Source organism: Dreissena polymorpha, chromosome 6, assembly GCF_020536995.1.
Source record: "Dreissena polymorpha isolate Duluth1 chromosome 6, UMN_Dpol_1.0, whole genome shotgun sequence".
Classification (NCBI taxonomy): domain Eukaryota; kingdom Metazoa; phylum Mollusca; class Bivalvia; order Myida; family Dreissenidae; genus Dreissena; species Dreissena polymorpha.
Window position 1 is genome coordinate 25181816 of NC_068360.1, and position 16422 is coordinate 25198237.

At 37.0% G+C, this 16422-nt stretch overlaps 2 protein-coding genes across 24 annotated transcripts in view; one reads left to right on the plus strand and one right to left on the minus strand.

Annotated features, from left to right (window-relative positions):
* The window catches only part of LOC127833567 (BRCA2-interacting transcriptional repressor EMSY-like), a 49392-nt gene extending 41706 nt beyond the window's left edge, over nucleotides 1–7686 (minus strand). For all 23 annotated transcript variants that reach the window (XR_008027488.1, XR_008027486.1, XR_008027481.1 and 20 more), the window contains exons 1-3: nucleotides 7609–7686; nucleotides 7199–7368; nucleotides 2836–2910 (exon numbers count right to left, since the gene is read on the minus strand). Coding sequence is in view for 12 of the 23 variants with exons in the window: in XM_052358877.1 (XP_052214837.1) it covers nucleotides 2836–2910; nucleotides 7199–7359 (236 nt within the window). In the remaining 11 variants the exon portion in view is untranslated. The remainder of the gene's footprint in view (nucleotides 1–2835; nucleotides 2911–7198; nucleotides 7369–7608) is intronic.
* A 2753-nt stretch (nucleotides 7687–10439) lies between these two features.
* Nucleotides 10440–13720, plus strand: LOC127833570 (tubulin beta-4B chain-like). The gene is made up of 2 exons (XM_052358898.1): nucleotides 10440–10594; nucleotides 12298–13720. The coding sequence occupies exons 1-2, from the start codon at nucleotides 10538–10540 to the stop codon at nucleotides 13573–13575; spliced, it is 1335 nt and encodes a 444-aa protein (XP_052214858.1). The 5' UTR covers nucleotides 10440–10537; the 3' UTR covers nucleotides 13576–13720.
* Nucleotides 13721–16422: the final 2702 nt, after the last annotated feature.

The window sequence follows — 16422 nt, forward strand, 5'->3', positions numbered from 1 at the left end:
TGCCAAAATGACAATACTAATCTTTCATAACAAAATGCTTTGAAAAGCCATAAAAAGAGTTACCAGGGTAATTGTGTTTATAAAACATTTTGTAAAATAGGCTAGAATTGCCAATAGGATATAACTAGAACCTAAACATATAGTACAAAGGTTATGTTCATGTAATTTAGTTGGTTTTGGTGATTAGCTGGCGAGTTAAAATTCTGGTACAAGTTAGCAATATATTGCAATATACATGTATTGCAGTACGGGTTTTTGAACTGACAATATATTGCAATACAGTTTTTGGCGTATTGTTGCAGCACTAGAATAATTAGACTAGTTTTTGCACACTTAACAAATTTACCAATTTCTTTTTTCTTTTATAGCACAATCCAGATGAATGTAGCAGGGCTTTTTCTCACAAGTTTGGGAATATGGCTGATATCAATGAAAGATGGAATTATACAAATTAGTGTCAATTTACTTTCAATTGTGAAAAAAACTATTTCTTGATTTATAACTTTGGAATAACTTTGTTTAAATCTTACATTAAACAGATGATACTAATCATAACAAGATATGTGTTTGTCAAAAACACTATGTCCCCTTTTGTGCCGCTTTGAAGCTATATATTTGACCTTAGACCTTGAAGGATGACCTTGACCTTTCACCACTCAAAATGTGCAGCTCCATGAGATACACATGCATGCCAAATATCAAGTTGCTATCTTTAATATTGCAAAAGTATTCATTAAATGAGCCCGGTTTTTCTGTCCAGCACTTTTTAATTACATCCCAAAACAAGAGCTGTCACCATAGGATGACATACGCCCCCTATAAACGCTTTGATAGAAGTTATAGCATTTTTCGATACCTAAACACAGATTTTGAAACCTAAAAGCAAACCCTAAGTTCATGGTCAAGGTCACAGGGGTCAAAATTTGTGTGCGTATGAAAAGGCCTTGTCCATATAAACATGCATACCAAATACGAGGTTATATCTCAAGGGATATAGAAGTTATGAGCATTTTTCAAAACCTAAACACAGATTTTGAAACCTAAACGCAGACCCTAAGTTCAAGGCCAAAGGGGTCAAAATTTGTGCGAGTATGGAAAGGCCTTGTCCATATACACATGCATACCAAATATGAAGGCTTTATCTCAATGGACAAAGAAGTTATGAACATTTTTCGAAACCTAAACGCAGATTTCGAAACCTAAACGTGGACCCTAACTTCAAGGTAAAGGTCACAAGGGGTTAAAAATTGTGTGCGTATGAAAAGGCCTTGTCCATATACACATGCATACCAAATATGAAGGTTATATCTCAAGGGACATAGAAGTTATGATCATTTTTCGAAACCTAAACGCAGATTTGGAAACCTTAACGCCTACCCTAAGTTCAAGGTCAAGGTCACAGGCAGAGCTCCAGATGAGGATTTAGTCAAAAGGGTATATTACTCCTTTGTTTCATCCATAAAGGATACTTGGGAATATTGAGGGGTATTTTCTATTTACACAGATAACTGATATACTACATGGCGTGTTTAATCTTGAAATATTATTATTGGTTATTTATATAAATAGATGCAAAGGAAAAAAGTTAAAGTGATGATATGAACAGACTTTCTTTAAAATACTTTAATAGATTTAAAATATGTGCCAAGATTTTTATTGCGTAATGTTACGTACCTGGCTGATTTTTAATGCGTTTTTTAAATTTTTCAATGCGTAAATACGCAGATACGCATCTTATCTGGTCACAGGGGTAAAAAAGTTTGAGCAGATGGAAAGGCCTTGTCCATATACACATGCATACCAAATGTGAAGGTTATATCTCAAGGGACATAGAAGTTATGAGCATTTTTCAAAACCTAAACGCAAAGTGTGACGGAAAGACGGACAGATGGACAGACGGACAGTCCGATCACTATATGCCCCCTTTTCTTCGAAAGGGGGCGTAAAAACATGTAAAATATAAATTTCATGAATGTATTTGAAAATGTTGTGGCCATATTTGATAAGATTAACATAAAACTTGTTGATAAATATCATAAAACTACCAAGTTCTACCCTGTTAGTACAAAATTTGTAACAAATATAAGCGGATTCTGGACAAAAAAGGTATACCTTTCATAGTGCCCATGAGTTCCTGTTTCCATCACTCTACCAAAAAAATCTTGGGCTACTTACCTTTATTTCAATAATATCAATAAAGGTTATTTCTTGGATATAAAACTTAAAAAAGGCACAAACCTATACAATTTTCATTCAGACAATCATTATTTTTTATGAATGGTGACAGTTCGTGTCCAATATGTTACATCTTGAAATCAGATCTCAAACTGTTTTTACATAACTTGTTAAATCAATATTATTATTTCAAACTTCTTATTTCTATTTCTTATTTCTATACTTAACCACTCTTTTCCTAAATATCTGAAAGTCAAACAATCTATTGCAAATTTGATGCTTGAATTGCAATAAAAATATTATTTTTTCCATTGGAAATATGACCACATAACAACTAAATAGTAAATATATATTAAGTTTGTAAGGATGATATATGAGCCACGCTTTGTGAAAAGGGGGTTTAATGCATGTGCGTAAAGTATTATCCCAGATGAGCCTGTATAGTCGGCACAGGCTAATCAGGGACAACACTTTCCGCTTTCATGATATTTTTCGTTTAAAGACAGTCTCTTCTAAGTAAAACTCTAGTTTAGGCGGAAAGTGTCGTCCCTGATTAGCCTGTGCGGACTGCATTAAACCCCCTTTTCACAGAGCACCGCTCATATGTATTGTAATGTAACAGTATATTTAAACATCTGCTTGTCTTAGTCTTGAACTTACTTATCAGCAATTGTTGCCAGCTTCTCATCATTGACTGCCCTCCTTACTTCAGCTCTATGTCTTTCAGTTGAAATACTGTGGATGTTCAACAGAAACAAAAATATAACAGATTAAGTTTATTAATAAGAAAAAGAATGTTTTGAATGAAAATAAATGTAATATGATACATAAAATAGAAAAATAATACATGCTATACTGAAAATATACAACACGGAAAATATGACCATGCGGGATAAAGTGCCCTTGGATCAAAAACCACCATGCCCTTTCAAAACCTAACTGGAGCACAACACAATGATTAGCCTCTTATTTGGCCTAAAACAAATTAATGTAAAGAATTCATGTACATGTATGTAATTGAGTGTCATTGTTGTTCCGAAACTTAGAAGTGAACAGAGTCATTTAATTTGAATAAAAATTTCATCAAAAATAAGAAGAACTAGAAATGGCATGGCAGAGGCCGACGCCTATCCCCACGCAGCATGTTTGACCCAGGGGGCATCCCAGGATTGGTAATGGCGCCCTGCATAGTTAAGATTGACCGTATTGTCATAAGAGATGTTCAGTATCAATTGGAAGTGAATCAGTGTAGAAATGAAGAAGGTAATGTAAAATAACATAAAACAAGAGATGTGTTTGTCAGAAACACAATGCCCCCTCCTGCGCCGCTTTGATTTATTTAAAAAAAATAATCCTTTGGCAGGTTCATTACTTACCTCCCTTTAAAACTTATTACTTCTCTTGGATTTGTTTGTTTGACCTTTGACCTAGATGGATGACCTTGACCTTTCACCACTTCAAATGTGCAGCTCCATGAGATACACATGCATGCCAAATATCAAGTTGCTATCTTCAATATTGCAAAAGTCATGGCCAATGCAGTGAATGCACCATACCAGGGGCATACAAATGAGGTCATCCTTAAAAAACTGTTTGTTTGGCATAACCCGACCCATGTAAATTTTGGTGGGTAGTTGATAGGGATTTTTTTTTTTTTAGTAATTTTGTTTTTGACATTGACCTCCGACATATACCAAACTGAAAGTTATTTATCAAATAAAGCTCCAAGTCTTCTGCCTCCGGAAAAGATTTTTCTGCACCTCCATATCACCGCACTTGTATTCGTAAGTCTATTTTTTCTATAAAGAACTTCGAAAATATAATATAATCGACGAAAAATACTTTATCTGTAAACTACAGTGCGAAAAATTGTACGCATTTTGCACATGAAATAAAATGTGCATATCGTTTGACAACAGAAAATGAAAACAAGTAACCTAGCAAATACGTAATTAATATACTATTTGGTTGACAAATTACATTACAATAGCAAAGTTTGTGAGTAAAAAAACAACAAAGTAATTATAACATTTTAATTTCAATCAAGAACAGAAAGGTGCAACATCTTCGACATGTAACTAATTATTTAACTATCATCCTTTAATTCAGATCGATAGTCGGTAGAAATTTGTAAAGTGATCAGCTTAAAAATAATTTATTGAGTGTTACGCTTCTTTTCATTTGCTTATTTTTTATACGACTTTTGCCATCAGCCGTTATATTGTAAGCAGACGACATTATCAACTGTGTATTCCATTATCTGCGCATAAATGACCCAATATTACCCGATAGCGAACTCAATGTTGATTGGCCAGCTACCATATGCGCTTCAAATTGTTCATGGAAACAAACAGAAAAATAGTTTTAAAAAACACTCCGGATTAAAATGGCGGATGTTTTCAATGAAATTTAATGACATTTAAGCATATTCGCAAATTATATTTTTCTTGAGCCAAATTCGCTATACTTTCGCAAATGGCGAACAACAGCGCGAGCCCTGTAATAGTGAGCATTTATTCCAATAATAACACATTCGCAATGCTCGCGCTGTCATTCGCCATTTGAGTCATTTGCAAAAATATTGAGAATTTGGCACAAGAAAAATCTTAATTGAGAATATCTAGTAAAATTTCGTTGAAAACATCCGCCATTTTAATCCGGACTGGTTTTCTATATTTGTCTCTTTGTTTCAATGAACGTGTTCGCAATTCGAACAGTTAACGAAACCCGGTCTGTACCCGATTAGACATCTTTTTTACTTTATTGTTAATGAAGTGCAAATGGTAGCTGGCCAATCAGCATTGAGCTTGCTTACACATGACATGACGTTGACGAATGAAACGTGAGGACGGGTGGAGCTATCGAATAATATTGGGTCATTCATGCGCAAATGTTGTGTAATTTCAGGGTTTTTTTTTAGAGAAAGGGGAAGACGCTGGACGCTGGGTGAAAGGGGAAAAAAAGAGTGCGAAAGAGAGATATTAGGGGGAAAAATAAAAACTGTTCATTTCAATGTCTATAACTCATCAAAAGAGACTTGTCTCTGTCCTTTTTGTTCTTAAACACATTTAACAGGTATTAAAGTCAAAGTCCTTAATAAAGTTGCAGGTGTAGATCTAATAATGGGAAATGTTTTCAACTATATTTTTGTACTGGGGCCGGGGGACGATGTCAATTTTGTGATTTCAATTTCATGATGAATGGGTTGACGATCTTGATTTGCTACAGTATTGGAAGGGAAAGGAGCGGCAGCTGCCGATTGTCTACTTTCACTTTCACAATGTTCGATGTTGATTACCTCGGAATCCTGCTGGGTTATAACGGTTTTCGATGATTCTTTCTTAAAAAATGCCTCGATGCGTTCAGTATCTTCCGAGTTCGAATGTTTTATTTTGTTTGAGTAAGAACGCTTATTGTGAGACATTTTTTTCTGTTTTCACGTTTATACCTCGGCTTGCACATAGCCCGGATGAAAATTCGACTGGTTTCCGGTAATTAATTGACGAAACACCCTTCTCGCGCAAGACCGGTATCCAGTAAAATAGTCACATGATTATTACGATTAGTTGCCCAGTTTACATGACGGTATTTAAGAGCTATATTTAGATTAACTGGGATTCCCAGATGTTGTGTGTTCGTCTGGAGAGAGAGAGCGCGAATTCGTTGTACATAGTGCAAATTGGATAATTGTCGAATGCCCCAAGGAAAAATAAACATTTCTTTGAGAGAAAATATTATATTTTGGTGAAAAATGATATTTTTGGTGGGGAAATTGTATTTTAAGGGGAAAAATTCTGGTAGGGGAAGACGCCGAATATCGGCGTCACTTTCTTAGTAAAAAAAACCCCTGAATTTGAATACACATTTAATATCGCCGTCTGCCTCCAAAATAGCGACCCGTCGGAAAGTCGTAAAAAGAGATAAGCAAATGAAACAAAAACGTGACCTGTCAATAAATATTTCTAAGCTGACTACTTTTTATAATTCTACCGAATATTTACCGATCTGAATTAAAGAGTGATAATTAAATAATTAGTTATATGGCGATAATATTACACATCTCTGCCGATTGCCGAATTGAATTGAACGGTGATAATTAATTTATTTGTTTGTTTTTACTCCCAAACTATCCTGAATGACAGCAGCGTATTTTAATTAAAGGGATACAAGAAAAACAGGAGCGGTTAAATTGTATTGAAAGTCTAATTAATCACATATACATATGTCAAATAAATAGGTGACTCAAATAAATACCGTTATGGGTTTTGTTCATTGCTATTCTAGATATCCTTGAAAGAGCATTCAATTAAATGACGCAAATAGGATATTTTATCCTTCTTGTTTGGCTTATTGGACGGTGTCTCAAAGCTGTTGTTTGAACATTTCGTATTAAGCTTGATTTACTTGGCACAGCAATCCTGGTTTTTTTTGTAGTTATTGTCAAAAATCTGTTTCTTTTTTTTTAGTTTTGGAAATCGTGTCTCAATTAACAAAAAAAAGTCCTACAACAACTTGTGTAGATTTTAGCTGTTATTTAAAAATTTGTGTTTCTAACAAAATAAACTTAAACTTTTTCAGGTGTCTTTGTTTCAAATTTTGACTAAAGGATAAAAAGCGGAAAGGAAAAATTTAGCGATTTTTTTTTCAGCGAGCAAAAAAATTGTTTTTTTGGAAAGTAACAAAAAAATTCATTCCGGACGATTTTAGTGAGTCGGTCGGGTTATGCCAAACAAAAGAATTTTTAAGGATGGCCTGAGTGAAAATCTCTGACCCTGCCCCACCCCAACCCCCATAACTTTTGACCCAGGGGTCAGATCAAAATTCAAAATAGTGCAGGGTCGCACATATGCTCATAGCTACTATATGTGTAAGTTTCAAGGTTCTAGTGCTTATAGTGTAGGAGGAGATAGTGGCCAGGACGGACGGCGAAGATAACCACAATATCTCCATGCTTTTGAAAATGCGTGGGGATAATGAGGACAATATTGGTGAACTTCATCACTGAACAGGAAATAAAAATCACCTTAAAAAGTGTTGCAGATCATATAGCATCTTCTTCTTCTCTTTATTGAGGTCCCCCTGAGCACGGAAAGCCGACACAACAGACGAATAGGCCTCCAGCTCCACTCTGCGAAGCACTCTCTTACACTCCTCCCGAGTCATGTCGAGAAGTTCGGGCCACATGATCAAATTCTAGAGATAAAATTAATGCATACCAATATTTTGTGTCAAAATTTAATTATAACTGCTTAAAATGCCTGCAATCGATACGAAACAGCTTTTTCAGATTCTCGAGACAAAAGTTTCGCACATTTTGCGGGTAATTTAGCCATAATGAATTTAAAATCACCGTTTGCATGATACCAATAATAATAAGTAGCTCTATTAAACATGCTAACACTATCTAAATGCATGCAATCTAAAGAAACATACAAATATTTAACAAAACGCTGTATTTTTTTTATTATTTGACTACTCGTCCTCCATTTTGGATTTTGAGATTAACCACGCATGCGCGGTAAATTATTATAAATCCCGTACTACATCGAACCACTGTCTAATTAGACTTTAAAGAGAGTTGCAGCGTTACTCGGTTCGTCTTAGATACCAATTTAGCGTTAGAATTTCTGGGTGCGTTTCAGTATATTTCCCGTACCCGGGGTACATTTAAGTGTACTTAAGAGTATCCGGGGTACATTTAAGTAGTACCCGAGCCGACAATGACCAATCGAGCGTCACTGAGAGACCGAGGTTCGTCTCTCTGGAACGGGGCATCTCCTGTATACTACACTCCGTAACCAACTTTTACGCGATTAATTTTATAATAAAACAAAAATCTCTAAGACAAGTTTTGCAACTCGTAAAACCCGTTTTGGTCTAATGGCGTTAATAAAAAAAAAACGGATATAGGTATTTTATCTGGATCCGGATGAATACGTCAAAAATACCACGTTTGGATTTTACTCGACGGTGGAGAGTGTGCAAATTGACGCTATTGATGTTTGAATACACTGGATTTGAAAATGTATTTGGTTGTAAAATTCAAAATAGATAACTCAGTGTGTTCAACTTTGGGACAGTTCTATGAAGGAAAGAGTTGTAAAGGTAACAGTTTTTGCTCGAATTTGTTGGAAGCGCTGGGAATTAGTGTTCATTTGATTGCACACACTGTTTCCATGGATATAGTCCTCGTATTTCTTTGCCTTAATTGTAAGTTTAGGCCATAGTAGCTGGCGTTATTGATCCATGGAAATTGGTAGTACGTGCCCTTTCACATACCTTGTACAAGAGCGTCAATCTGTGGGCACGTCGTCTGTCTTGGAGTGGTGGGCGGTCCAACTGTTGTAACAAGTAGGAGACACAACCAGGTTGTCTGAAAAAATAGTCTCACGTTATGAACTTTGCTGGACACGCTCTAGACGGTCGATATCTATTTGGTGGAACGTTTTCATACAACACAAGCATAATGCTTCATGCTTGGATCAGATAAGTGCGAGGTGGGCATTTTTTTCGGCAGTTTACACTGGTTGGGTTTACACGGTGTCAGAGGTTTCTTCTGAGAAATTCAAGACCAGAGTTGACTCGCTTTTTACTATTAGTGATAAAGGTCTTCCATTCCATGTCTTCTGAGAAAATAATACCAAGGTAGGGTTATTTTTGAGGTTGAACAGGTCATTCTGGATGATTTTATGGTCTTTGAATGATGTGATAGACCTGTGGAGAAGACAGTCATCTGCAAAAAGTCGGATCTGTGACTTAACCATCTGCGCCAGGTCGTTTATGAGACACATTAATACGAATGGTCCTAGCAATGCCCATTGAGAAACTCCGAAGCCTACTGGTACTTGTGATATACCCCCGTCAACAACCACGCACATTTCTCGGCGGGTGAGGAAGTTTGAGATCCAGAGGTTACCAAAGGCTGAGAGGTTACCTCGGATTCCGTAGTTCTCGAGTGTCAGTAGTAAGCATCGATGTGAGACCATGTCGAAGGCCTTGCTGAAGTCTTGAATGATGGTTTCAACGTGTTTGCCATAATAGTAAAGAAGATCGTGAGTTGGTACTACCAGTTATGTTTCACAGGAATATCCAGAATGAAAGCGGTGATTTATTGAGGTGAGAACTTTGTATTTGTCGATGTGGTTTATTATATGGTAGCAGATAATACGCTCGAGGAGTTTGGAGGTGATAATTGTAAGGGAAAAAGGGCGGCAATTCTCCTCTGCATGCCGGTCACCTTTCTTGCAGGCAGGTGCTTTGTTGGCATATTTCCAATATAATATATTATTTTACACAAAAAGGCATGATTTTTCAAATAATTGAGTTGAAAATGGAACAATTGGTAGAAGTGTGTATTTCACAATTGTTGAAGCTAAATTAATCGTCAAACACAATCTACCGGTATTCCGTTGTATAAATAGAAAATAAGGAACAATAGCTAAATAAGCAGGTGCGTATAGGACGTATACTAGTATATGATCTATCAAAAGCGTTGACTGAAAACTCTGTATACTAACATATCATGTATTACTAACGTAATCAATTGCTTTGAGAAGTATATAGTAAACTATTACACTGTATCGCATTCCAGTGCGGCGTACTGAAATGCGATATGCATTATGATAATTTCAAGAGATATTTGGTTCATTTTTCAGCACCTATGAAGCCTTACACGCTGACACTTATCGTTGCTTCTTATACTTGCGTTACAAACACTAACAACCGTTTGCCCGATATGCAGTTATGTTACTGTAATTTTTATATCCAGCGTCAATGACATTTTATAAAGGACCTTAAGTTTGTCGAAAAGAGAACATGTTGATAATGTTTTCATGGAATTGTATTTAAAAAAGCACATCAAATCTGACATAAACATAAAGTGTGTCAGTTTTGTTATATACCGTACATGTATTGAGAAAAACAAATTTCATCGTGTACGTTGTAGCCACGATGGACACTATTAATTAACGATTATTTCTTTTTTTCTGCCCATTTAAATGGAAAATATGTTCAATAGTCTCTTAGATTAATCTTCTCTATTCTAGATAAGTCCAGAGGATAAAAACACCGCTTTTCAAACGATTACAATTGGTATTGTACCAATCCGCGCAAGTGCCCGATTACTCAAAAGAGTAAAACAAAAGAAAGTGTTTGTAGTATTGTGTACACAAACGCCTTGGATTGAAATTAAATATTTTGAGTCACGTGACGGTTTAACTATAGACACCACCGTGGCAACACAATAAAACAAAGCCCCGAACATTAATATAAGACACTGCATGGCATAGAGCCTCACAAAGCGGCCCGCCGTCGAAGAGTGAGTTTGGTCGAAGGCTTTTGTAGAATATAGAAATACGGCAAGATGCGTGAGATTGTACACATCCAGGCCGGCCAATGTGGCAACCAGATCGGAGCTAAGGTAAGGCTTGCTTTTGTTGTATTATTCAAGGATTTGTTGTATCTGTGATTCACTTAATTGGGTGCCGTGTCTTTTTGTTTTTTATTTGATTTGTTTGGTGTGGGTATATTTACCGTGCACTTGTTGTTTATATCAATAATGTTAAAACATTAAAGCTAAAGCTTGCATTTGTTTAATTACTTGTTGTTTCGGTGGTAAACTTTATTGGCGTTGTGTATATTTTTTATTTGTTTGGTGAATGTTTATCTTTTTGCTACGGCTTTAAGGACATTGAAATAAATTACTTTGTGATTGTTGTTTTTATCAAATATGTTTTTTATTAGATAAATATCAATTTGATAATTACAATTATTATTTTTTTTCCCTGCAAAACGTGATAGATCTAATTAGCTCTTGTATTTTGTTATTTATAGTTCGCTTTTTAATATGACGCTTAATTATCGTAGTTTAAAAATTAAATTTGGTTGTTTATAATTCTAGATAGAACATGACAAATATAATTAATTTAGATGTACAAAATAATAATAATAATAAGTGTGCGGTGTTTTAATTGATGAAACAGTTTTAAAATGACAACTATGGCGTTATACATTATGGAAAATATTCAAGCGTTTCATAAGAAATAACAATTTACTTAAGGATTTATTTTTGATTACCAATTAAAAAAATAATCTGTTTAAGATGTGTATCGATATGTTTTTAAATACTCGTACATGCAGTTGACAGATAAATTCATTTTAAACGATTTTTTCAATAAAATGTCAGTATTTTTTTAGCTAAAAAGTCCATATACTCTTTACTAAAGTACTACTTGTAAAGTTCCTTCAAATCAGCAAAGTGTTTAATTACCAGACATGTATACACGTTTGAATTCAATGAATGAAAGCTTGTATTGTATCGAATTTCGCTTTCTAATGCTTGAAATAATTGTGCTATTAACTTCTTTGTTTTCTGGTTAAGCCGACGCTAACTTGATTGGCATGTCAAAGCCGTTTTGGCAGCGGCTGAGTGCACATGAATATGGAGCGAAAATTTATAATGAAATATTAAAAACACGCTGATCTGTGATTGTTTTAGATACGGGTCACGTTTGCTATTATTTGGTGGTGGCCATAACACGTATAGATTTACACAATTTGCTGCTTAAGGTATTTTGTTTATTAGAACGACTGTCCTTAGCAACGTCTCAAATCTGGGTATGGCACGCGGACGAACGAATAAATAGGTCACCTATTTCAAATCACAGTCGATCGGCTACCCCTCCCCTCCCCCACAACCACACTGTTAACCCCTATCTTCAGCCGAGAGACCCTACAATTTTTCCATACACAATAACAAAACGAAGCTCGAAATCTTTAAAGTTGAAGCTTGAAGCTAAAGTTAAATAGCTCGCGAATCATTTTAAGCTAAACGACATGTTGTGTTCTGGTGTACTTGTTTATTTTTTACGATTGCGGTCAAGTGTCGATTGTAGCCGCGGCCCAAACTTAATTAAAGCCTCTGATATATTTTCTTAACATTCTCAGACAATATGTAATTATTCTGAAAGATATTACGTTTTTAAGCTAACAGAATATTGGCGCCGCGGCAACTGCTGACCCTGCACCTGCGCGCCCCTATTTTACCCTCTGAAATATAGATAATATATTATAGGCATTTACTTACATGGCACATCATTAATCAAATCTTTACTATACTTTCAGTTCTGGGAGGTGATCTCCGACGAGCACGGTATTGACCCTACCGGAACCTACCACGGGGACTCCGACCTCCAGCTCGAGAGAATCAACGTCTACTACAATGAGGCCACCGGCGGCAAATACGTCCCACGTGCCATCCTGGTAGATCTCGAGCCCGGAACAATGGACTCCGTGAGGTCCGGCCCCTTCGGTCAGATCTTTCGACCGGACAATTTCGTGTTCGGCCAGAGTGGTGCCGGAAACAACTGGGCAAAGGGTCACTACACAGAAGGCGCCGAGCTAGTCGACTCCGTCCTGGATGTCGTCCGCAAGGAGGCCGAGTCATGCGACTGCCTTCAGGGATTTCAGCTCACACACTCCCTGGGTGGCGGTACCGGATCTGGCATGGGAACACTGCTCATTAGCAAGATCCGTGAAGAGTACCCCGACCGTATCATGAACACTTTCTCAGTTGTGCCATCACCGAAGGTATCCGACACCGTCGTCGAGCCATACAACGCAACTCTGTCAGTCCACCAGCTCGTTGAGAACACCGACGAGACCTATTGCATCGACAACGAGGCTCTGTACGACATCTGCTTCAGGACCCTGAAGCTCACCACCCCCACATACGGTGACCTGAACCATCTCGTCTCTGCCACCATGTCCGGTGTTACCACCTGTCTCCGATTCCCCGGTCAGCTGAACGCCGATCTCCGAAAACTGGCTGTCAACATGGTCCCCTTCCCACGTCTCCATTTCTTCATGCCTGGCTTCGCTCCTCTTACATCTCGTGGTAGCCAGCAGTACAGGGCTCTCACCGTCCCCGAGCTCACTCAGCAGATGTTCGACGCCAAGAACATGATGGCTGCCTGCGACCCGCGTCACGGCAGGTACCTCACCGTTGCCGCCTTGTTCCGTGGACGCATGTCCATGAAGGAGGTCGACGAACAGATGTTGAACGTTCAGAATAAAAACAGCAGCTACTTCGTCGAATGGATTCCCAACAACGTGAAGACCGCCGTCTGCGACATCCCACCACGTGGTCTCAAGATGTCCGCCACCTTCGTCGGAAACAGCACCGCCATCCAGGAACTTTTCAAGCGCATCTCCGAACAGTTTACCGCTATGTTCCGTCGTAAGGCTTTCCTCCACTGGTACACCGGCGAGGGCATGGACGAGATGGAGTTCACCGAGGCCGAGTCGAACATGAACGACTTGGTGTCAGAGTACCAGCAGTACCAGGACGCCACCGCCGAGGAGGAGGGAGAGTTCGAAGAGGAGGAGGGCGAGGGTGCATAAACAGCTCTGCGCCAAATTTATAGATCAGTTGAAATGCACAATTCAACATATTTACACCATACCCGTATTAAGAAACATAAAAACATTGACAACAACGTATCATTCAATATTATATATGAATAGTTTTTCCAAATTTAAGGTCAATGTGTTTCAGTTTGTCAGTTATGCTACGCAAAACTAAACATACAACGTGTCCAAGTAATGTTTGTTTGAACTGTATAATCGAACATACGATTATGAAAAACATTCATGAATAACTCGATCTGTCTTTCAACTGTCATAACATCTTTGTTTTTTATATGACATATTTGTTAAATAAAATAGTAAACAAACAGTTTACGTTGATTCTTGATGATGATGATGATGATGATGGTGGTGGTGATGATGATGATAATGATGATGATGATGATGATGATGATGATGATGATGATGATGATGATGATGATGATGATGATGATGATGATGATGATGATGATGATGATGATGATGATGATGATGATGACGGTGATGATGACGACGACGACGATGATGACGATAATTACGATGATGATGATGATGATGGTGATGATGATGATGATGATGATGATGATGATGATGATGATGATGATGATGATGATGATGATGATTATGATGATTATGATCGTTGGCATATACGATCTGAATTTCAATATAATTTATTTTATTTTTATTTTCCGGCACCACTTCTTCTGAACTTTTATTCTCTTTTTAATTCATCAACCTTTTGTCTTTTTTTGGTTAGATCGTATATACTAACCGGTACCCCGAATGACGACTCTTTCCTTAACGAAGTAGCTCTCTTTGGTTAATGTATATACTAGTTATTGACACAGAATAGAGTGGGTTTTACGGTCCGGTTCATAAGTGGTGTCTGTTTCTTTGAATAAAATGATACTATCAAATGATCAATCATCTTAACAGTGGTTTCATGAGTTCTCTTGCGTACAGCTACCACTTTGACCACTTCCATTGACTGGCCGCGGTTCACAGGTTGAACTGTACTATGGTGGTTGATTTCTGGGATTACTTTCTAGAGAAATGGCGGGTTTGAAGGTCAAACATGTCATACTTGTCGTGAAGGCGCCCTTTTTTGTCGTTCTGGTGTTTACGTGTTGACGTGTTTAGAAACTTCTTAAAACCCGCAAAAACACCCGAAACATGTGGCAGAAATTAGCTACTCACAAGTATCTGTTACCACTCAGCCTGTACGTACAGTGTTCGTTATTAATGTCTACCCACTTATTTGTGCAGTATATAAACGTCGACGGAATGGAATTTGTCAGTGATCCGATTTAGTGGAAGCTATGAACTGTTAAACCATATTGTGAGGGCTAAATCATCCGTATTTAAAAGGCATTAAATGACCGCAATTTCAGCGCTGAACCGTGTAAGGTTATAAGTAATTACGCATTGATGGAATAGTATTGGACTTATTTCTTTGCATACTTATGGTTAAAAAAATTGTAAGGCCTGACAAAGCGAAATTTTTTCTCTGTTTTATTTAAGTGCTTTTGAACAAAAACCTATTTTTCCTGGTAAGAGCTTTTCGTATGTATGTATGTAGAGTTTCCGTAGCAAAAATTCATTCGTTAGAGTCAGATCATTCGAAGCCGACGCCGACATGTTTACATCTACACATTCACCCAAACCGAACTCCCGTCAGCGTAATTATATTCAAATAAGTCGGGGGTAACAACTCGCAAAGTTATCCCATATTCAAGAGTATAGTATTTAATTTTCGTGACTGAAGAAACTTCTAAGATTGGCTCTGCATCCACGTAAATGTGCAGACTATATGTTTGCGCGTTTAGCTTAAAATGTAAAGACATCTTACGTAAATGTATAACCTACCCCCACCCCCAAATAACAGCAGACATTTACCCCTTTTTAAATCTGAAGCACATACATCAAGGGTATTGTGATGGCTGTTGGTAGGATTATTTTTTCATAATAATACGCAATCGTACAATATGGGTCGGTGCATGAAAAGGTAAACATCAACCGATTGCAAGTTTTAGCGGAAAATCGAAACCACATGCGTCTGAATTAGCAGACTTTTGTATATGCATGTTATTTAATGTCAACAGCACGCATCATTATAATCTCGACAATAGAAATGTAAATCCTCTTGTATCATAATAGGCTTTTCGCATTTTCAGAAGTAACACTGGAATGTAAATACAATTTATGTATGGGAAATTTACGGTGACTTGATGTATTAATACTTTGATTTTATAACGTTATTAGAATGTGTGATAAGTGGTTATGGACTAAAGGACTACTTTACGTTAACAATCGATAAGAACGAACATCCGACTGTATGGAATAATTGATAACAACATGTACACGTACATACATTTGGGTAAATTGTTAAGAACACAATAATTCGCATGTTTAAGATTGGATGAATCGATTACTACTCTGTTTAGTATGGTTCCGATTGATAAAGATAACTAAATAAGATGCATTTTATCTACAAAACATAAGTGCATGATTCTTTGAAATTTGTGCACACATTCTTCTCTGACCACAGGTACTTGAAAAACTTTTTTGGTCCTTATATATATAATAAGGGGAAAACTTAGTAAAAGAAAAACGAACGTGGAGTTTATAGCAAAGTTCTTGTTTTATTGTGAAAAATCGACCGAAAATTGCCTTCCGTCATTACTGACATCTGAAACTTTTAGCTGTTTTGGACATACTTGGTGGATTTTCATCAAATGAAAGGTGTTTTATCATAGATGGGCGCTACCTGCTGGCAACCACAATGACATATGTGTGTATTGTTTGATCTTTCATGCCGTTGCATTATGTTATTCAATACACCTG

Coding starts and splice junctions, on each gene's coding strand:
- LOC127833570 (XM_052358898.1), top strand. CDS start 10,538: ATGCGTGAGATTGTACACATCCAGGCCGGCCAATGTGGCAACCAGATC. Junction 10,595..12,297: donor GCAACCAGATCGGAGCTAAG/GTAAGGCTTGCT, acceptor CTATACTTTCAG/TTCTGGGAGGTGATCTCCGA.